The 23,049-nt window shown below is 36.3% G+C and overlaps 1 protein-coding gene across 1 annotated transcript in view; it reads left to right on the forward strand.

Annotated features, from left to right (window-relative positions):
- DEUP1 (deuterosome assembly protein 1) overlaps window positions 1-19,046 on the forward strand; it is a 40,334-nt gene extending 21,288 nt beyond the window's left edge. The window contains exons 8-14 of the mRNA XM_050980124.1: window positions 444-549; window positions 2,208-2,405; window positions 3,399-3,485; window positions 6,002-6,201; window positions 12,632-12,773; window positions 17,395-17,436; window positions 18,876-19,046. Of these exons, the coding sequence (XP_050836081.1) occupies window positions 444-549; window positions 2,208-2,405; window positions 3,399-3,485; window positions 6,002-6,201; window positions 12,632-12,773; window positions 17,395-17,436; window positions 18,876-19,046 (946 nt within the window). The remainder of the gene's footprint in view (window positions 1-443; window positions 550-2,207; window positions 2,406-3,398; window positions 3,486-6,001; window positions 6,202-12,631; window positions 12,774-17,394; window positions 17,437-18,875) is intronic.
- The last annotated feature ends 4,003 nt before the right edge of the window (window positions 19,047-23,049 follow it).

Genomic DNA, 23,049 nt, shown 5'->3' on the forward strand with positions numbered 1-23,049 from the left:
AGGCTCTGTTAAAATGCTTTAATGATGTCTAGATTTTTACAAGTCAATGCATTTCCAATATTTCTGCCTATATCTTCACGGTCTTTCATTTTCTCAGCATTAAAACACTTGGAAACAATGCAACTAAGATTCTCCCTAACCTCCTTTGAATAAAATCATCATGGTTTTATGGCTTATCTGATCTGCTATAACCCTTTCGAATTATATGAAATACCAGTCTATAAGAGCTTTCAGGAATCTTTCAGCGTATAGTTGTATTGTCCTTGATTGCTAGACATCTCCCAAAATCCAGCCTGGTTTAGGCCAAATGTTGGTTATGTTTGGGGGTATTTTTTTATCAGCAAGCAGGTGTTCTACAGTTTTACACTGTGGAGAAGATACTACAAGGTAAAGAGTATTGAATGTTCTGGTTGTTTCATGTTTTGTTTATTTCTTACTTAAAGGCATCAATCATCTCATGTTCAGCTTACTGAGCAACTAGAAAATAAAACCCCTGAGTTATTGCTATGTGCAGAAAGTCAAGAACGCCAAGAAGAAGAACTGAACAAGGTATTTCATATTATTTGCGGATCTTAAGTGCAGTATAGGATTTTTAGGAGAGAGTACTGAGATAGGGTATGTGCATATACTGTAGAGAGCAGGAGGATGCATTGTAGGTTCTGGAGACCATGAAGTTTTTTATATGAAAAAGATTTTGTATATAGTTGCATTTAGTTGTATTGCTGTAAAACTGACATTCTGATTCAGTGCCTACCTACTTCACTGAAATCATGGAAGAGACCATGCCCACACATTACTGTGGTTCAGATAATACCATGCAACTAACAAAGCCTCCAAAGCTCTGATTGGAGGTTAATTAACCTCTGATTGGAGGTTACCAATTAACCTGTACAGCTTAGCTCTACAGGTTAATTGGTAACCTGTAGAGCTAAGCTGTACTTTGTAGGTGGTCTCAGAGGAAGGATATGCAAACAGATCAAGTGATACAAGTCCCTGTGGCAGGTACTCTCACAAGGCTGAGCTTAACCAGGTACCTGCTGCACAGTCCAGGGCAGAGCTCTGTCGCTGGAACTGTGCATCACATTGTGTTGCACATTTCACAAGTGCTGTGGGCAAGCAGCAGTGGCATGGCACTGTGGAACGGTGTATGGCTTGGCAGGCTGAAATACTTTGGAAGTAGAGGATGCTCAGAACTCGTCTTACAAGCATGTTGTGGTTTTACCAAGTAGCAATGTAAGTGAAATCACAGAATTGTAAGTGTTGGAAGGGTCCAGTTACTCTGCCAGGTTACGGGAATGCTTGCAGGGTGGGTTTTGAATGTCTCTATTTGTATGCATCTGACTTGGGTTCATCAATTTTGGCATGACAGTCATGATCTAGCTCTAGTTTTTGCATCTATATTTATTATTTTATAATTCCAATATTTCTGTGATGTTTGCATAAATAAGAACGGAATGCAATCTGTTACTCATTGTGTATAGTACTGCAAAAAGTTGGTAAAATGGCTTCAAAGTTTGTTATGCTGGTTTTTGTTGTTCTGTTTCTTATGTGATTAAAAAAAAACCTGTTAGTACTAAATTGTTGGTTATAACAGGAAGATTAGGAAAACAATTTTTGCTTTGATACTTTGCAGAACTCTGCACGGGAGGTATTGAAGAAAGTTTGACCTTAAATTTTTATATGCAATGGCAGGAAAAATTCTCATAAAATGATTTTCCATATATGCCCTTTTTTCTAACATAGTTTCTTATTAAAGAACTTCTAGATTGATTTCTTTATATTGCTCCTAAGTTAATTTAAGCTTCATCAAACTTTTTTAAAACTTAAGTGCAGTATAAATAAATCATACTTAAATTTATTGAATGGATATTTCCTTGGATATTCTTTACCATGAATTCTAATCCTATACATGATTTTTATTACTTTCTTTTAAAAGGTTAATTGAAGTGTATTGTACTTTCTTCATTTCTGATATAAAATAGGCAAATGAAAGTACAAGAGAAGTGAAAAAATATGTAAAAATAAACAAAGTCAGTCTGTGCACTGACTTCCAAAGACATTTTTATTTTACAATTTCAGAATCTTTGGTTCAGTTAGAAGAGTTGGTATCTTGGAAGCAACAACAGAAAAAGTCACTGATAAGTAGCAAGTGATGCAATCATATTTACTGCACAGCATTTTTTCTTTTTGAAATGTATTTGCTACAGATAAGAAACCATGTTTATCGAGAGGAGCAGTCCCATTCCTCTGAGCAGGAAAGAATGAAGACAGAAATCTCTGACCTGACAGAGGAGCTTCATCAGAAGGAGATCACTATAGCAACTATCATGGAGAAAGCTAGTCTTCTGGAAAGGCAGTTAAAAATGGAGTTAGAGACAAAACACAAATTGTTAACAAAACAGCAGGTATGCAAGTAGGCAAAAAGCAGCCCACATCATTTTACTCCACTATTGATAATGACATTCATTATCTGTGGAAAAAAAGACATCACATTTCTTGCTGTAGTTTTTATCAGCGGTGCTGTAATATCTGCGAAGTATTACAAAAGCAGCCAAATTGATGCTGGAACAAGAAATCACCAGTAAATGTCAGCTGTACCTCCAAATAGAAATTCATTCTGACCATCACATCTAGTTATCATTTTAACATGCAAAAGATGTTGAAAACTTCCAGTTTGTGATTATTACATATGCTTTAAGTTTCTTATTTTTCCAGTGTTTTCAAAGCTTTTTGAAGAATGATAATAATCTGCATAGAAAATTCTAGTAATTTTATAGCTGGAAACTGTAAGATACCAGAGAGGATTTTGATGGCAAATTTTTGTTTTAAAAAGAAAAATTGTTAGCTTCATTACTTAGTTTGTAAAACAAAAGAACCTTCATGCTTAGAGGTTTCTGGGTATCTCTGCATTTTCTGAGAGGGTCACTACATGTGGAAAACTGTGATTGAAGTAATACTTTACTTTTGACAATAGTAAAGTTAGTGTTTGGGGGAAATGAGAGATATCTCCTGCTGTGTGGCACTTTTTACCAGGTATTTCTGTATCAAGAAAAGAATAGATGCAATTTCTAGATGTCATGAATAGGATTTCATCTAGTTTCAGTGGCCTGTAAAATCTGTCCTCTTTCTGTGTAGTAACTGCACATGAACTTGTTTTCCTAAGTCATTACTTCTTTCAAAAAGGTAAATAAATTCATAGGTATTGTATTTGTATATCTTTTATAGATGGTTTAATACTTCTTCCTACTCTGATATTGCTAGATTTAAAAATATTATAGTAAGTTTTGTAGTTACTAATATACATTTTGTAAGATTAAGCTTAAATATATCTATATGCAGTGCTATTTCAGTTGAGAGTAATATTATTGTATTCAACTAAGATCTCAATCTTTTCCTAGTTGCTGGAATTCTATTACCAAGTTGTCAAATCTGAAAACACACATCTAAAAGAAATGGTGGAAAACCAGGAGTGTGAAAGTTGCATGGTAAATTTTTTTAACCTATGAAGTATGCAGAATAGTTACTTATATTTATTGTAAATGTAGATTAAGATCATGGCAGATTTAGAGATTTCTAGCTTGCTACATTAAATAAATAAATAAATAAATATCTGGTGTGCAACATCATAAAAATCAAGTGGTATTCACACACAGCCTGAATATGAGTATAGCTAAGAGTAATTTTTACCTTTATTGTATTAAACTATAAGTAAGTTAAATTTTTCAGTAACTGTCTAGACACGAAACAATTTCCGGGAGCTTATTTTTTTGTAAGTGGTATCACTTATTTAAGTTTAAACAGTCATCATTCTCACAGACAAAAATATGCCCCTTTTTTAATATCTTACCCCTTTGTTCACATGGTATTTAAATAGCAGTGTAAAAAACTGACACATTTTGCTCCCACCCAGCTTATTTTCAGAGTTTAGTATTTATATCTCTCCAAACAGTGGGACTTTAAAATTTAGTTAATAAAAAGTATGCTGTAAGATTATCTAGAAGTATGGTTTATGAAGGTATAATAAATAGTATATATGCTGTTTTCCACAAAAAGCTTCAAAAGATCCCCTGCTAACAGAATATCTGCAGTTACTGTATCACTAAAAAAAATCCCACTGGAATGTTGTTTGGAAATACTGATGTAAATACATTTTGGGGGGATTTGTAGCCTGTGAATTGTCATGAAAGAATGTTACATTTACCCACACCCTTAAAACAGCATGGATGTCCATCAGTGATGTCTTACCTACACACACATACACACTGTTTTGGATATCTGTGTGTGTGTATTGGATATATTATTGTGGAAGCACAGATGGATGTGTGTATGCCTGTCTAACTCTTGTCTGCAGTGACACTTTTTTTGAAGATTGAGAAGAGCTGTCTGACAAGGGACCTTGGAGACATCACATGTTTGTTATATTTTAGCAGTAAAATCCAGTTACTACATATACCAAGGTCAATACATGTTTCAGTAGATTTGTGGACTTAAAAATTCTTTGCTGCTTTACTAATGTATTGTGAGGATCTAAACATTAGAGATTGTGATATATTTGATATTAAGATTCCAGGGATTGGAGAGATTTTTATGGACATGTTTGTGCTGTATAGTGCAGCACTACACAGACCTCTGAGACCAGTGCCAGCCTAAGTCAGGATGATGTAATGCATCATCAGGCAGGGTTACTTTCAGGGTTTAGATGTCCAAAGCAATGTAGCTGGGCCAGCTCAGTTTTGGGGTTCATGCCATAATAACTTTACTGCTGATTCTAGAGCTATTAATGGTAGCATGACTTAGTGATCTCCTTCTCCCTCGGTTCTGCCACTCCTCCCACTTGTGCGACCTAGCTGAGCCCCTGCTCCCCCATAGTTGTACAAAATATTAAATTTTATTTTGCCTTCTGGCATTTCCATGCCAGCTTGGCTCATAAATTCACCCTAAAACTGAGGAAGGCAAGGTTTACAGGAAGAGATGGCATCAAATCAGTGCTAGGAATAGACAAGCTTTCAAATGCATGAGCACAGTTGTGCCAGCAATGTACAAAGAACCAAATCTGAAATAAGCTACTGAGTTCCAAGAGAATAAGGTAAATCTAGGAATATATGAAAGCACAACTTAATGAAATGCAAGGGGTTTTAGTCTTTTGTGTGTAATCTGATAAACCTTCTGAAAATTTCCTGGTGATGACAGTATACTGTTATTGCAAATATATTGCACAATGCAGTGCAGTACTCTGCAGAGAGATAGTTCCAAAATAGCTGGCTCAGGTGTGCAGCATGGGCTTTGTGGGTTAAGTGTTAGAAAAAAAGGAACAGAGTATCCTGGCTAGACAACTTCCAGAGCTAATCTCCATCTTCCCTTCTTGATATCCTAGTGGATGGGGGTCTTTAGCCCCTGATCACAGTGCACATGTGGCTTGCACTTTCAGTATTTTGCCTTGCACACCGTGTGGGCTATTCCAGCTGAGAAGCAGGGTTTAGTGACAAGGACAGAGAGCACTGGGCTGATGTGACTTTACTCCCTGCTTCTGAAACTGAAGGTGACTGTCTCAACACACATATTCAGTTGTGCCTGTACACATACTCTGCATCTAGTGTAGTAATGAACTCCCATAATTTTGCTTGTTATTTTTGGAGGAATTGTTACTGGAGGGAGCAATACAGTCTGCAGCTATAGCTGTTATGGTTGCTTTTTATGTCATCAGTTTTACAAAGCAAGCGATAAATTTACAACAATAATATTTTGAATGCATGTTTGCTGAGAAATTTTAATTTATTTTATTGTGTTATAGAAGCTGTTATCCCTTCTTTTCTATTTATCTGCAGTGATTTTTTTTTCTGGAGGCAATTCTCTTGGTTTGCCCTAAATGTTGCATGATTATATATGGTAGCTAGGTCTTTTCTTTAGCATAGAACATTGTTTTGTGTTTGCTTGTTAAAAATATACCCATTTACTGTGGAAAAAAATAACTACTTAATGATGGTATTATCTCCATTCACAGTGTATAGATTTATGTAACAAAGAACATGGAAATTTCACAGCTTCTGTTCACAAAATGAAACATAAGAATTTAAGACTACAAAATAGCCTTGTTAAACCACAAAATGACACAGAAACATCGATACTCAGTTGCGTGGATACATACAGAGAAACAGAGCGCCGCTGCCAAACCCATTCAAAGATGCAAGAAAAGGAAGAGAGGTAATATTTAGATTGCACACATTTATGAAACTTCTTGTAAGTTTTGGAAGGTCTGACTGGGCCAACCTGTCAAGTTTTTGCTGTTTCTGTTCATTCAGAACTCCCACCAATATAACTATCAGATCTAGTTAGTATGTTTGTAAGAACTTCCTACATTTTTCTGGATGGCTAATGGAAATTGGCAACAAATGAAGTCCCAGAAATGTTTCATATCTGTTTTAGTATTTAGCACATGAAACTTTAAAAACTTTTTATGTGCTGCTCAAGCTATTCTTAGTTCCAGGTTTTGCAAGATAGAGCAGACTGTATTTTTACTACCAAATAAAAACAAGACAAGGCAAAGCTAGAAAAATCAACATGAGTGGTAAACTTCTCGACAGGAGGTTTTCTTAATAAGCAGTTTGAACTATAGACCCTGCTGAAAAGCTTTGTGTCCTCCAGTTTCATTTGTTGGAAGTTTCATTAAATGTATTTTAATGCCTTGTCTGGTTTCAGTGTTCTTAGGTGACCTGATTTTAACAGAAATGTAATTTAAGATGCTCTGAGTAAGTCATTACTAGAATAAACTCCTTGTTGGGGAAAAATAATGAGAATATTCAGACTCATGGAAAGCATTGTAGTGATGACTTCCTTCTTATTTCCCTGTATTCAGTAAGCCATTGAATTACCTACAAACATATTATTATCATGGTATTGCAGTTAAAAAAAAAAATAAACACCCTGCTAAACAGTATTTCACAGTACAGGAAAATAAAATTAATAGGAAGCTAAATATATTGATTGTTTGTAATAAAGAACTGACATGATAGCACTAACATGAAATAGTTCTGTGAAGTAAAGTTGAAATAGTTGGAGACAAAATTGAACATGTTAAGATTTCAAAATGATACATTTAGGTTTTGGCAAAATTTAAAAATATTTTCTTTCTGCAAAAAAGAGCAGTATCCCAGTAAATGTAGTTCCATTTTTGCCTAAAATTTTTTTAAAGAGTGTTGTTTAGTGCTGGAGATAGCATTCATGGGTATATAAAAATAAATAGATATATGTGTTTATATATATATATTTATATATATATATATATTTCTATGCATATACATAATGCATTAGTATATATATATATACACAGATACACCTATCTTTGGAAGCGGGAGGTATGGCTGATTTCCTATGAAGTTTGAAATTATGTTGAAGATGTTGCAGAAACAAATACTTGTAAATCAAGATACAGATTATCCTGCACCAGTAGGTCTCTTATCTTCACTAAATTGGTCAGTGAAGATTTTTGCTCATGCTTCAGCTCCTCTAAAGTGATGAAAAAATAAGATTTTTTTTTTCCCCATCTTCTCAGGATTTACACCTGTACATAAGAGACCGTGAAATTTAATTTATGAGAACATAAATATTTGATACAATAGAATTATGCATGTAATTTGCAAGACTGTGATTTCATAGCTGTTGGAAGATCAATCAAAACTGTGAGAGAGACACCTGTGAGAGTTGACCTTTCTCACAACAGAAATCTCAGCCAGACTACTGAACACAATATAAATTATTATTATTATTTTAGTTAATATGAGGAAAGAGATATATTGAGCCTAGATTTCAGGCTCTAAATAATTTATAAGAACTCCTAAATGTAAAGCTATTCAGATAAATAAATACACAGATTTTAAAATGTGCAAATTTGACATGTACTGTGTATGCCCATCACCTAGCCAGTGTTTTTATGATTGGGCCCTCTCTGTACTATCAGTTCTCTGTTCCCAAGCTGGAAAGTACCTCAGAATTTTTCCAGAAAACTAAAGTTAAATTTTCAACCATCAGATGTATGCAGATAAACTAGGAAATTGATGTTGGTTAAGTTAAAATCTGGGGTATGTTTATTTTATTCTGAGCATAAACCCTGTTATTTCTGGTTTATTTTGCAGTTTTGTTTCCATGGTAATTATGGCACTGGAGAAAGGGCACAAAAGACTTTTTTTATATGCTAAAAAATTAGAAAACACGGTGTTTGTGCAAGGGATGGGTGTATATTCTACCATATTTTTCAGTTGTGCCTCTCAGTCAGTACTGGAATCCTGGGCACAGGCACCATCCTATCTTAGGGAGGAGACCTCTAGAGAAAACACAGGAAATTGCAGGAAGTTATACTGGCAATCCAAAAAGTAGCGTGATTTCTTCCTTCTTTCAGTATACAGTGAATTTCTAAATATTAGAAAGTAAGATATGCAGAAATAGCTTCTTTCTGCTAAAAAAGGACTGTGCCCACATTCTACCTATAACCACCTTAATTAATTGCTGTTTTCTTATGTAATTGTCTTACTTCTAATTGTCATTTACATAAGCTTTCCCCACTCTCAAGATTTCAATCCTTTAGTTAGACCTTGACCATATGCAGTTGATTTAAATTTGGGCATGGTTGAAGAGGACTCTCTGATGAAGCTGATATGTTCAGTTTGTTTCTTCCAAAATTAAAACATGCCTGTGAGTTCCGTATGAAAAGCTATTTATTTAGCACAAAAATATGCACAAAATAGGCAACTGATCAAGCCAAAGTGCACTATCATCATGTGGGAAAGTGAAGGGTAAATTCTAAGACTTGATGCCTGCTAAGGTAGCTGGGGACTTAATGGATGTGTGTTTACAGTGAGTATCTGTGTTCAGGAGGTTTTTGGAGATCATACAACTCTTAGTCACACCACTGTATCAGTTACTGCAATGGATAAAGTGCAAGCAGTGAAAACAATTCTTCAGGAAAAGGCTTTTTATCCATTTTAAAATCAAGCTAGCCATTATACTTGCCAGCTAAAAGCAACAACACAAATTCTTGAAGACATTCTGGCCATTAAAGATCTGTAGTTTTCTTTCTCAACACTGGTTCTGTCAGCCAGCAAAGCTGAGTAAGGAATTTTGGGTTTTTGCATCACTGGAGTCATTGATTGCACAGGGACCAGGCAGATGTTATGTATGAGTCAGGAAAACTAGATCCTGTTTAAATTTCCTTTGTGAGAACGCTGTTCTTTCACTGCTTGTCCCCTATTTCACCATGTCAACAGTGATATTATTTGTGTAGTATGTGTACATGTTAAATACACTATGACTAATCCCACCAAAAGCATAAGTTGTTCAGCTGCACTAATAGTGTGTTTGCATTGGTAGTGTTAACAAATGGACAGCTTTTCACAAATTTGCAGATTGTATTTAAAGTAGATCTGTGCTCTTAGATATTATTTTGTGCATAAACTGGTAGAAGTTTGAACCACAACTGTGGAAACCATCCAAAATAAAGGCCCAGCATCCCTATCAAAGCACCTCAATGTAGGTGTCACGTTTTTCCAAAATACCAAGCAGCCCTAGCAACCCTATGGATTACACAAGACATGGGAGAATGGGAGTTCCTTTTAAAAAAATCAGTCCTTTTAATTTTTTTTTACTTTTTTGGGAGGAGAGGAGGTGCAGTATCTGGTTTTATTATCTAAAGGTTACCATAACCCAAGTCAAGTAGGCACTCAAGTCTGAAAATTCTGTTCTTAGAAGAATTATAACACAACAGTAATAATTTTTATTAAATACATAAAGAAACAGTTCTGGAGGAAAAAAAAGAACACAGATCACATAGACTTTACTATGGGTTTAGAGATAAAATTGCTTCCAAAAAGGTCAGAACATGAGATTTAAAAAAAAAAAAAAACAACTGTGATTTTATTTTTCATGCCATCTATCTTCAGATGTGGCAGGCTTTTTTTCACAGTGGCCTTCATCCAAACCATAGATGGAATGGACTTTAAAACAGGGAGAAAAATAAAGAAAACAGTATTCTCCTGTGCCCAAAGAGCAGAGTATATTTATGTAAAGAAAAGCATGAAAAAAGGAGAAAACTCTGCGTCCATAAAGGTAAACTTTTTAGGTGATTTAGAAAACTGGAAAGTTTGGTGAGTAATCTGAGAGAGTTTTAGGTTAGCATGTATAATAATACTATTATTATTAGAGTAAAAATAAAATTATAGTAACAAATAATAATACAGCATCAGGCATATAATTTGCTTTGCTGTAGCATTCAGATTATCTTGATCACAGTTTCTTTTATAATCAGAGAAAAAAAATATGCTCTTCATTAGTTCTCCGAGTTGTTCTGCACAGTCCATGTACTGAATACTCAGTTTCCTGTTTTAGGGCTGTTGTGGTTTAATCTGGCAGGTAAGCAGCACACAGTCGCTTTCTCACTCCCCCACTCACAAGGAAAGAATTGGCATTTTAAAAAAGTAACATTCATGTGTTGAAATACAGTTTAATAAAACATAAAAAGAAGGTAGTAGTAATAATAAAAATGATGAAGAAGAAGAAGAAAAAGAAGAAGAATGCTATAATTAGAATATATGAAACAAGTGATGTCCAGTGATAACAGTGCAATTGCTCACCACCTGTCATGTGATGCCCACGCAACATTCCCCCAGCTTTTTATTGCTGATCATGCTCCCTTATGGTCTGGAATATCCCTGTGGTCAGCTGGGATCAGCTGTCCCATCTGTTTCCCCTCCTGACTCCCCTTGTACACGCCCAGCCTCCTCTCAGGTTGAGTAGAATGAGGAGCAGAAGAGGCCTTGGCTCTGTGTAAGCTCTGCTCAGCTGTGACTAAAACATCCCTGTGTTCCCAACACAGTTTCCAGCACAAATCCAAAACACAGCCCCATACAAACTACTGTGAAGAAAATAAACAATGTCCCTGTAAAAACCAGCAGAAGGGCTTCTGTAAAAGCAGGTCCATCAAGGCTCCACAGCCACTCTCTCCCAACACCAAATATTTAAATTAAGATTAGAAAATTATGGTGCGATCTTCCTGCAGAAAACACTGTATTTCCCCTGCACTTGGGAAGTTCTTTTTATTTAAAAAGAAAACAAGTACTGACTAGCACTGCATACTCTTGAATATTTATTAAATTGTATTTTTGTGGTAGAGAACATGCTCTTTAAAAGCTTTTATAACTGCATTTCAAATTAGTAGAGTGTTTTAGGATATTTGCAATGATAGAATCTATTCAAACTGCTATCATGTTTTAGTAGTTACCTCCCAAGATTAAAATTTCATCATAAGCACAGACCTCAATACAATGGAAATTTTTATCTCAGCTAGAAATACTGTAACATAAAATTAATAGAATCTGAAATAGGATTTTTAGTGTGTTTTGGTATATAATACAAGGAATGATGCAACTGAAATTTAGTGTAATTTCGCAGACATCTGGGCAAGTGAGTCTCAAAATTGTGTGCTATTATCAATACAGTTTCAGAATTGTTCAGTTAACTTGGAAATGGGAGGAAAATGGCTTTCTTTCTTTTTAAGTTCTTATTAACCCTAATAGTTTTTGCTTTACATAAATACAAATTATTAGAAATATGTACTTGCACATCAATTCTGATCACTGAGATACAAGAGTTTTGGAAAATCATAATAATATGATTAAAAATTATTTTTTAAACTTGAAGTTTTCATTTATTGTTACAAAAGCAAGTTTTTGTACAATTTTTCAGAGTGCATTTTAAAAATCTAATAAATTTCTTATATTAATCTCCAAAGAGTTACCATTAAATCAGTGGCAAAACTATCATTGCAGTAAAAATGCAGAATCAAAGATTCCTGTACTATTTTTTGTTTAAATATTTATTCTAAATTCTAGCCACTTGAACATAGTTGTGTAAGATACTATTAGATCAAAATTGACTAATTATCCAACCAATAATAATAGGTTTTTTTCTCTCCTCTTGCACTTTCACATTTTATTTCCTCTATTTGTTTGGCTGAATTCACTCTGGCTCCTAGACACGGCCAAAGAGTGCTTGCATAGCTTTTTCCACTGGAAAAAGGAATGGTAGCCATTAGCAAAGGATAGGTAACAAACACTTAAGGAGAACTGGCATCTTCAATACCTGAGGTGAATTTGTGTTTTAGCTCGTTCTGCCACAGTTACACCAACCAAGGCAAGGTTCCTCAGCCTAAGTTCCAGTGAATGGGTTTAAATTAGGGTGGTTTAATTCACAGCTGAAGCAGACAGAGAAAGCACACTGAGAGTTTTACAGTAACCTAGGTGGAAATTGCTAAATTGCTGCAATTTGGTAATGCTGAATCTTATGCCCATGCAACTTCAGGCATGAAGCAGTTTGAACAGCTAAGTAATCAAAACTGTGTAAACAAGTAAAATGAAAAATCCTTGGCTTTGCTGTGATAGCTTAAGAGCTTAAACTGGGTTTCATATGTAGATTTGTTTTCTTTTAGATCCTTCCAGAATAAAGATCCATGGGAAGTGGAATGTCAACAGACTGCTACACTCACTGCTGGTGGATACCACAGAAACTGCACTCCTGCTTTGTACGGCCAATGCAATATCACTGGTTCAAAAAGTGATTGCACTTTATCTTCTCATCCACTTCACAGAGGCCATGAAAAGAAAATAGATTCTAAATCTCCATTACCACCAGTGGGGCATCCTTTGGGCCTTCCTGGGCCATTTCCTGAAGTGGGCAGAACATGCAGCTTTCAGAGCCCTCCTTACAATGCAGGAGAAATCAAATTATGGGTAAGTAACTATTCTCCTGTAACATATATATTCTCAAAAATCCATCTGAGGACCAAATGCAGCCTTGGAGGAGCCAAAAATTAGATCACTCATGTTGTCATTATTATTTATACAGTGCCAGCCCAGCAAAAATGGAGGTACCTTATCCTAACAGAAATGTTGTTTTTCTGGAGATTAAACATCCCCTACTGAGCCATACCTCTGTTATAATAACAGTGGGGATAATTACCTGCCATTATGTGACTGTGAGAAAGATTTCTACATTTTATTGGCTTCTATATTGGGGTTCTTTGCTTTGTATTGCCTATATAAGAGCACTCTGCTTCAAGTGTATTTCCATAATACCTGCAAACTTACTGCCTTAAGTGCTGTTAGACAAATCAAGTTCCTATTTGATCTACATCTCTTTGATTGATGGATGAAATCAGAAAAATCATAGCAACTATTTTCCATATGTTAGCTATTGTATTTGAAAAGAAACAGAAATTGTAAGTGTTGTGATCCTTATTTTTCCTGAAGTGAAGGAGGAATAGGACAGCACTCTTTCTTTTTGTCTTCATAGTCTGAAGACTATCACCCTCCACGACAAATGGGACAAATCCCACTTTGCTTAGGACAATGTAAGAAAATCTTTCCATTATTATTTGGCTTTAGAGCTCCCTTTAAATTTGACATTTATCCTCTTCCTTAGTATTTTCTCTTCTACCTTAGGCCTCCACTACAGGCCACTATTGTTTTACACTTGACAATTAGCACTTTCCTGACCTCAAACCACGAAACCATACCATCAGTAAGCAGTGAAACTAAGAATGTCTCTGAGGGATGAACTACAGGCCTCCCTCTGTCCAGCTGTGATGCATGGGTCTTTGTAACCAGGAGATTCTCAGCTGCAGGGCTCTGGCTGAACCTCTAGAGGCAGAAGAGGGAAGGTTTCAGCATTTATTTATTAGGGGCGATTGACAGGCAATTGTACCCGTGGTTGTTGTACCCTGGTTCTGCTGTCTGCTTCAGAAACAAATGCACAGCCTTCCCTGTCAGACATGTGGCTGCTGCAGAAGTGTCTCCACAGTGCAGAACCTCACTGTTGATAGGAGGAACCATAATGATGGTGTGCTTGGGAAGCAGGGATTGCAGTGTAGCCCTTCACTGACTGTGTTCCCATCAACTTTGTCCCAGTAGTCTGAGAACAGTGAGAACCATGTAGTCCCAGGTGCTTGACCTCACTTCCATTTTATATTCTTAGTTTCACAGGAACTTTAGGTAAACAGCTTTTGGTTTCTTATGGCTTGAGAGTTTTCCTCTTTAAACTGCTAATCATGAAAAGAGTCATTTGGACTTTTCCAGATTAGTCTGATGAACACCAGTTCTTCTCTCTTCTGTCAGAATTGTCAGACAAAGCTGACACCAAATCACAAAGCTTCTGTTTACCAGACAGCCTGGGAAAAATGTCCCTTCTGAGACACTTCTGCAAGCTGCAGGGAAACTACTTCCCAGCTGGCACTCAGGCCACAGTCAATGCCAAGACTTTCCAGCTGGTGTGTGGGCAAACACATAACAAAACTATTAAGCAAGAGATACTCCTCATGCAGAGTCTAGGTTCAAATCAGTGGCTTGGAAGCAGGTACAAATTTAGACCACTGAAATTAAATGATCACTCAGGCTGACATCGGATACCACAGCTTTAGTGCAGAAATCATTCAGATCTGTTACTCCAGAGTTCCATGTTCAAATGCAAAGCTGTTCCATTGAGGAGAAAGAGGGGGGAAAATACTCAATATGTTAAACCAGAGTTCTTTGACAGAGTTCTGAGGTGTTCAGGGGTATAGAACACAGGGACAGGGCTCATGTGAAATCTCCAGTAGGTTCAAAACTTAAGAAAATCTTATAAGGCATTAGTTTTCTGAAGAATATTTGTAGCACAAATTGAAAATCAAATTTCCAGGTGATGTCCTGATACCTACTAAAGTAACTCTTGGTATTGAAGGAAGAGAGAAAATAGTCTGTAGGGCTTTAGACAGTGACTTATATCTCTCCTGCTGGTAAAGAATCTTCAGACACAGATTAATAAATGTTCCACTGCAACCTCTGCCTGCCCTTTCACATTCTTACTTAGAGGTGACATGTATAAAAAGAGTCATTCTTGCCTTAGAATAAACTAGAAAGCTCAGCTGGGATTCACTGGAAATTCCCATAACCCCAAAAATTCTTGTTTCAAGAGTTTCCAAATCTAAGGAAATACTTTATCCTCTAAACAGTACTTTAGGCTGTGCTCTCTTTCTGAAATGAACAACTTCAGAAAATGATTGGTTGATCTTTTAGTCAAAAGATCAACCAATAAATATTTTCTCATGTTTCTCTTCAGATGATAAGACAGTTGTCTGTTCTGGTTTTAAGGCTTGGAAACACAAGACTTAGGCTGTAATAATTAAAATCTATATTAGGCATTAAGAAATTTTCTAACATTAGTATGGGAACTTGCTTAATAAATAGATTGCAATGAAAATTTGTGGAAATTCTACCCCTGGACATCATTAGGAATTATTTTGACAGTCTTAATCCTACCCTGAGGCATGCTATAGTCCATGCCTCTCACTCCTAGGTATTACTATTTCTTAGCTATGTAGGCCCTCTAAAAACCTTCCTGTGTCACTCAGCAATTTCTAGGCATCTCAAATTTAATTTTCATATATGAGCAGAAGCACGTTTAAGACAACACCTGCTGCCTAAGATGTACTGCAGTGTAGGGTTAGAGGAAACTGCTCCCAAAACATCCCAAATTTAGTCACTATGAGACTAAAATTAGCCAGACCAATTTCTACTCTTGATATTACATAATCTTTCCTGGAAAATAGAATCAGGTAAACATGAGAAGACTCCAACACTTGGGTTTGGAACACCCACTCATGATTTGGCCAGGAAATGTTAAAATATCCCATGTGTTAAAGCTTTCTTGCTGCCCTGCTGAAGGTGCATCCAAGAATACTGGGACAGCTCATGGGGCAAGTAAAAGACTACCTCTAGGCAAATTAATTAGGCAGTTCTGTCCCTCTCTCTCTTTGAGAGAGCTAGCTTCCTGAAGGGCTCCTCCCCAGCAATCCAGAATGAATTCTTAACCATTTTGGATAGTTTTTATTTAAGGGGAAGACATACTTAGCATATATTTCATCTATAGAAATAGGCATCTCTGTCAGGTGCAATCCTTCCTTTCCAGCAAATGATGAGGCAGAAAGGTGTTTCTTATTACTGGTATACACCAAAGAAATAGAAGATCAGTTGGCACTGTAGAAATGAAAAAATAAGGGTCCTCCTTGCCTTATTACCCAAACAAGTTAGGTGGAAAGCTTATGATGAACCCATCCCTATCCAGTTTCAGATAGAAACCCAAAAGGCATAAAAGCAGTAATATCTGAGAAAAAGAAATTCAAAACCAAAGACCATGAATCTTATCTGAGACATGGATTAAAGCCCTTTCTTTGTGGTTTTTCTTCCTCAGAGGCCAAAAGTAAAGACAATAAAGAACATAATAAAAAAGCAGACCAGAGGCTTGGAATGCAAAATGCTGCTAACAAGGAATGTTGCCTTTTAGACTTGCTTAGATAAAACCTTCTCTCAAAGTGCATGAAAACCAATGCATTAGGGACCTATCTAAATCATAGTCTGTGATGTCTGACCCTCGGGTAAGGAGCTGTGGGGAGCCATGACCTGCTTATTCTAAGTGATAAACATTCTTCTCTCAACTCTGAGGAAATTCAGAAATGTCTCATTCAGAGTTTACAGTGTTTTTCAAGAAGAAACACATCAAAGTACCATTTGAAGCAAAGGACATTTAATAGTTTGGGAAGATAGCTTGATTGTGAGGCCAGTCTGTTTCCATTGACAAGTCAGTTGTAAGCATTGTTATCCTGAATGCCTAAGAATCTTTTCTAACTAGTTTAAATTTTCTGAGACTGGCACCTGTGCAAATCTGTAGTCCACAAGGAAAAGTCCAACATGACATTTTTCTCTAGGTGATGACACCTATTAAATTTGTATTTCAAATTCAAATTTTCCCAGTTTCTCATGCTTCTCACTGAAAGTGTTTTATTTGCTCAGCATTGAATTAGATTTCATTTCTGGGATGAAAGGGAAACACATGGTGATTCTTGAAGTAAAGCCTCCAAATTCAATGTATTCTTCATAATACAAAAGCCTTCTTCAAATAATTTAAAATTGTACTAACAATTCTGTCCCTGAATCTTGACATCATGAGGAGATGTATTTGTGACCTAGCCCATGAAGGAATAAATGGCATGTAGCCATGGCTTCAGCATGTCAGGAAAAACTCTTCATATGGGAGCAGTGATAATTTATGAATGGGAAATCATGCACGTGTTTATGAAGAAAATCAAAGACAGGTGATGTCCCTCATTTTCTTAAACTTTAAAGGACTGGCATTCTTTCTTATTCTTGCTCGTACTAGGATTGAGAGAGGGGTGTTATGGTAAAAAGTGATCCAATACTTTTTAAGTTTCTTATTCATATATGTCAAATTAAGTCACTTTATCTTGCCATCATTTTAAAACATTCATTTGGAGGGACTGAGAAAAGGAAGATTCTGCTTTTTCTGTGAATTTAATTTTAGGAGCCCTATACATCAGGAAGCCTCTGTCACTCAAGAAGGATGGTATTAAACTCAGAATTTATTTCCCCCTATCACTTACTTCTATACTTTGAAAAGAAAAGGGGTTTCCTATAGGAAGTCTCTAAATTTCATCTCAGAGTCTGCTGCAAAGGATTTCAATGGATTGGTACTTTAGAGCACTTTTCTAATTAATATCTTTTAGCCTTAAAAGCTGCCAAAGAGCAGTTTTCAATGAAGTTGAAGTCCAAATCTGTCTCTAGTTGCTGTGGAAATAGGGAAAAAACCCCATTCTGAGAAACCTCATTCTGATACAGTGGAGCCTGGAGTAAACATGTATGGATGTAATATAACTGGCCTTTACCACAGACCATCTGAATATTTGAATTCCTATTTGATGTGCTAACACATAAACTTCAAACATTTTTAAATTCTAGGAAAAACCACTGAAACTCTAGATTAATAACTTAATCAGTAACAAAAACTATTTAAGAAATGGTTTAATTAAGGTTAAAGATGTCAGTCATTTTTCCCAATATATGAAAATATAAAAATAGAAGATTACCTCTCTTTTTATATTAAAGTCCCTATACTAAGTTTTTTCCTCAGCCAAATCTTAAAAATTCATGTCATAAAATTGCATTTATCTCTACAAAAAGCATTGAATGTATTTAAGCAGGCATAGTATCTTTAGTAAAAGAAAATTTATTTCATATTTCTTTTGATAAAGATATTCCAATGAATGCATCCTAGGTATTAGCAAGAAAGTTAGCAGAAATTGGTGCTTAAAAATTTAGAACTTGTTCCAGCAAAGATTCACACATGTCCTTTGTTTTATAGAACTCTGCATCCCATGACAACCATCTAAAGGCTGATTATTGGTATGGTTTCAGTCTGAGTCTACTAAATGCTCATTAAATAGAAAGAAGATTTTTCAGTGAATTACTTGCAGTGAACAAAAATTTAGTACATTCTCCAGAATGTCAGAGCTTGGAGTTAATAGTACTGAAATGAGCACAAGTTTTCTTCCTTTCCTCAGAAAGCATCATACCACAGACGCAGAGAGCTAAAATTACAGGAGACAATCAGCAGTATCCAACATAATTATACTCTGTCATTCCAAAAAAAGATTATTGTCCTCTGCCCTGGTCTACATTTTACAAATAACTAACATTATCTGTAGTTGATAGATTTTGGAGGTTCTGCAGCGACTTAATTCTGTCTAATGGGATATTTAAATTTTTAATAGCCAAGTTACATCCTAATGCTATGAATATCAGAGATAATCAAACACAACGTTCAGTTCATGTCATTTAGGCACACAGATGCCTTTAAAAATGGTGCTTTCTTGAAGAGGTGTAAAGCATTATAGTGTTGTTAGCTGCTGTAGGTCAAGATGTTTTTCACATCTAGAATTTGATAATGCAAACACATTGTAGCACTTGCTGGTTTTTCCTAACCATGATTTTCTATTCATTTCTCAGTCTCCCCCTGAGATGTCCTTCCTTGCAACAACAGAAAAGTTCCTTCAAGAGGAAGAGAAACACGCCAGAGAATTTGAAGAACGTTTAAATTCACACCTTGAAGAGCTGCAAAGATATTCTGAAAATACTCTTAAAAAATATGCCAGGATGCAGCAAAGCAGGCATACTTAAGCCAGTCACACAATTAAGAAAAGCAAACCAAGTAATCAATCATGAGTTTCTTGGAACTAAAATCTGCAACTAGCTGGTTAATGTATTTAGGCACATTGCCAATAACATGTATTTGTAACACCAAGTTTTCAAGAAAATCATCATTCTCCTACAGATTTAAGTATATTGTAACTTGACTATATGACAAAATAAACTCTGAACATATTCTAAAACACACAGGTGGGTTTTGCACAATTAAATTGTGTGCAGCAGAGACCCTGTTGCAGCACTGTAAATTAAGATGCTTAAAATTCTGTAATGTACAGAGGACTAATAAGTGGAATTATTCCCTTGAAATTAGAATCAACTAAGAGAAATTTTCTAGATTGTACAGAAAAATAATAAAGGCCTTTAACCATGTCTCAGCTCCTGGCATGAAAAGCTTATCTATGCTCTGGTGGTTCTTGGCTGCCCTGGGCCTCTGGAAATGCTGCTCTGTGAGAAGAACATTAAAAGACCAAGCACAAGCCTTGAAGCCACCCATATTTCCCCTTTTACCAGACCTATGGACTTCACCAGGAGCAGAACCTGATCTCAGGCACTTTGTATTTAGACTTTACAATTTTTAAAACCTGTGTTCAAAAGCACCTATTTTGGATTGAAGCTTTGTTACCATGTTGGCTCGTTGTTTAACTCTATTGGAACAGTGAGGAAAAACTTTAACTTCGGAAAACTTGTGATCAGTCTTAAGTAAGGTTCTAAATTCTTTACATTTTCCTACATCATAGGAAAACATTATATAACCAAGCAGAGTTAATTCAACTACATGTGCTGAAAATCTGCATAATACTGAGATTCCTTTTATTTGCAATTCACACTGAATTCTATTGCTGTGCAAGCGAAACAGAAATTACAGACACTGTTGATGAACCACCAATTTCAGTGAATGAGATACTGAAGAACTGCTTTCCACCATATACTGTTGCCAACTTCCTGGGAAAATCTGGATAAAAATAATACCAGGCTGTCAAACTGCTCCAGTTTGTGAGTAAAAGAAGTCTCATTAGTATTCAGGACCATGGCTAAAATGTAAATTATTTTTTGATGCTATATTTCCACTAAGACAAAATACACTAAGACATCATACTTACACAAAATACCAAGATTTTAAATACCAGTTTGGCTCAGCTTGCAGTAAAATGAGCAATGAAGATGAGGACATCAAAGAACCTTTTACAGGAAAATTCAGGAAAATTACTAGACTCAGCTGGAGGAACAAGGACTGAATAAAAAGATGACGAAAGGACATCTGAACAAACTAAATATATACGTACCCTCAGCTTGGGGGGGAGATGCAGTGTTAAAAGAATTAATGAAGAAATTCAGAAACCTCTTAAAATAAATTTTAAGATGGGAAAGATCTGTATAAGCAGAAAGACAGCAAAATACTGTGTTTCAAAAGAGCAAAATAAATAGCCAGTTAGCCAGAGTCTTTTGCCAGTCTCAGATTCAAACTTAAAAGATGACAATCTGCTCCAGATCTTTAAAGAAATGTATGTATCTGCCTCCAGTTCAGGCATGAGGACATCACTCAAGGTACAGGTCTGTGAGATGATGCAGAATGAGTGAATGAAATCATAAAAAAATTGGTACAATGGGTTTTTTTTTTTTGCTAAAGAAAAAACCCATTAAACCCATTTTAAAATCTGGACAAGCCACTAATTTTGGCTAATAAAATACCAGAGTTAGTTTCAGCCTGGCTTTTGTGCAATGCCATATAGTAAACTGCCTGTGAGAAGCACTGAAAATTGTGCAGTACCTGTATCTGAAGAGCCTACTTGTTACTGTTATTGCCTGCTCAGAGAGCATTGTGCCACAAATGCGCTGAGACACGATGGATCAAGGTGCCATCTTTTAACACCTACTAACCAGAAAGGTTGTCCTTCTCTTTCTCAACCGAAGAGCAAATGTTGCTCATCTGACAATGCCCAATTTAAATGAGCCCATTGCTACCATAGTATAGCTGGAGCCAGGCCACTGGTTTGAATACTTTAGTTGCATTAAAAGGCAGAAACTCAACTGAACAGGTGAAAAGTTTCTGGAGGAAGATACATCTTCCTGATCTTACCATGCCAAAAAAACTTTTTTAAAGAATGATGGACAGCAGAAATAATAAAGACTGAGAAATTACTCATTTATGGACAGGGGTTGAACATGGATATATATTGTAAAAAAAAGGAATAATCAGATGGGTCCAAGGCTATAAATTTCTCAAAACACCAATAAATAAAAAAAAAGTATTAATCATTAGGCTCATTTGACATGACAAGGTGCAAACTTCAGGAGCTGCAAATTGCCCAAAAAATACAGAAAATGTCTATTCTACTTTGTGAATAGCAAGGCAATGGAAAGTTTTTGTGAGCTGCTGGACTTTGATGATTTTTCAAAGCTGTACTGAAAAGCAATTTTTTGGCTCCCAGTTGAAAGACTTGTTTTAAATACAAAGAACAATGGTTCAGGCTGCCACTAGCTTTTTTTTTTTTTTTTGGCTGAAGGAAAAACAGAGGTCAAACGCATGCAGTTGCCAACATGTTTCATCAAGATGTAATTTTGAAATAGTTGGTGGCGTAAGAGCTGCCAGAGCGTTGCTGTCCAATTCACTTCCCAAAACTTTCTCAGAGGGGGCTGAAACAGCAGTTACTGAATACTAAAGAGCCATTTAAAATGACTCACATGAAAGTTGGATATTTAGCACATTTTCTTCCATTTCTTACTCTCTCCTTTTATGTATGGGAAATTTAGAGTGGAAGAGTGTCAGACAGTGGATACTCTGAGCCAGTGCAAAGAGGAATGCAAACTGCAGCAGCAAAACACAGTGCCAAATGAATCCAAAAATGAACAAACAATCACAGGCACGGCTCTCTTGCCTTTCCGATGGGTAAGACTTAAACAACAGCCAATAAATCTGTGCTGTGATCAGAGACAGTACAGGAAGTGCCTAACCCCCCAGTGTCACTGTTCTGGCTTTATTGTAGTGGAACTGGTTCTAATTCCTGATTTAACAGCAGTACAACAGCGCACAGAATCAAGCCCACCAGCACTTCATAATTCAAAGCTCAACTAAACACCACTGGTGGGAATGGGTAGGAAGTCATCAACAGAGACTGCTGAATGCATGAGCCCCAGGCGACTTCACATCTATGGTCTGTCCTGCCAGCCATCAAAGCCTGGATTACACAGCCAGCTCAGGTATGTGCGGGACTCCTCTCTCTCCTGCTGCTCTCTGCTCCTGTGTCTCCCACAGACTCAACAGCTTGCAGAGTGCGCTGGGGAGAAGGTCCTTAGCTTGTGTCATTCCCCTCTGGCTTTACAACCTACAACAGCCAATTTCGTCATGCATAATCTTTTATTTTCTCAGTTTCATTCCATTCAAAATAGTTATCCACACGATTTTACACACCAACTGCCTTGTGCCAGGAAAATGTGGGTTTTTTCTCCTCACATACATCTTCTGCTGAGAAAATGCTAGGTGAAGCAGAGTTCACTGGAGTTGGGTAAACCAATGTGGGAACTGTGTGTTGTTTTTCTCTTCTGGGGATCAGATCTCAAAGTTCTGTGTGTTGGAGTTACTCTTTAATCACATGGACACCCTCAAATCCATAAATAGGCTGTAGTTTAATGTACTGCATCTAAGTTTCTGCTAGTGGATTGAGCAATGTCCTAGACTGTGATATGCTGCATTCCTGTGTCCCTAAACCAACAGATCAATCTGTTTCTTTCACCTATTCCACAGTTACAGGAGTGTTTAAAGCTGTACATGAACCATCTGGGCACTGAACATAAACGGTCTGAAAAAAGAACAGTGCATCTTCTCTGGTGTGTGCATTTAAACTGAACATCAGTGAATAAGTAAATATTTTCTTTGTAGATGGATTGAAACATGAGACCAGGAGCCAATCTCTCCAAGCTCTTAAAATACATGTAGTTCTTCTTTCAGACCACAGGCAGTGCCACTGGCTTCTCT

The sequence above is a fragment of the Serinus canaria genome, chromosome 1 (assembly GCF_022539315.1).
Source record: "Serinus canaria isolate serCan28SL12 chromosome 1, serCan2020, whole genome shotgun sequence".
Classification (NCBI taxonomy): domain Eukaryota; kingdom Metazoa; phylum Chordata; class Aves; order Passeriformes; family Fringillidae; genus Serinus; species Serinus canaria.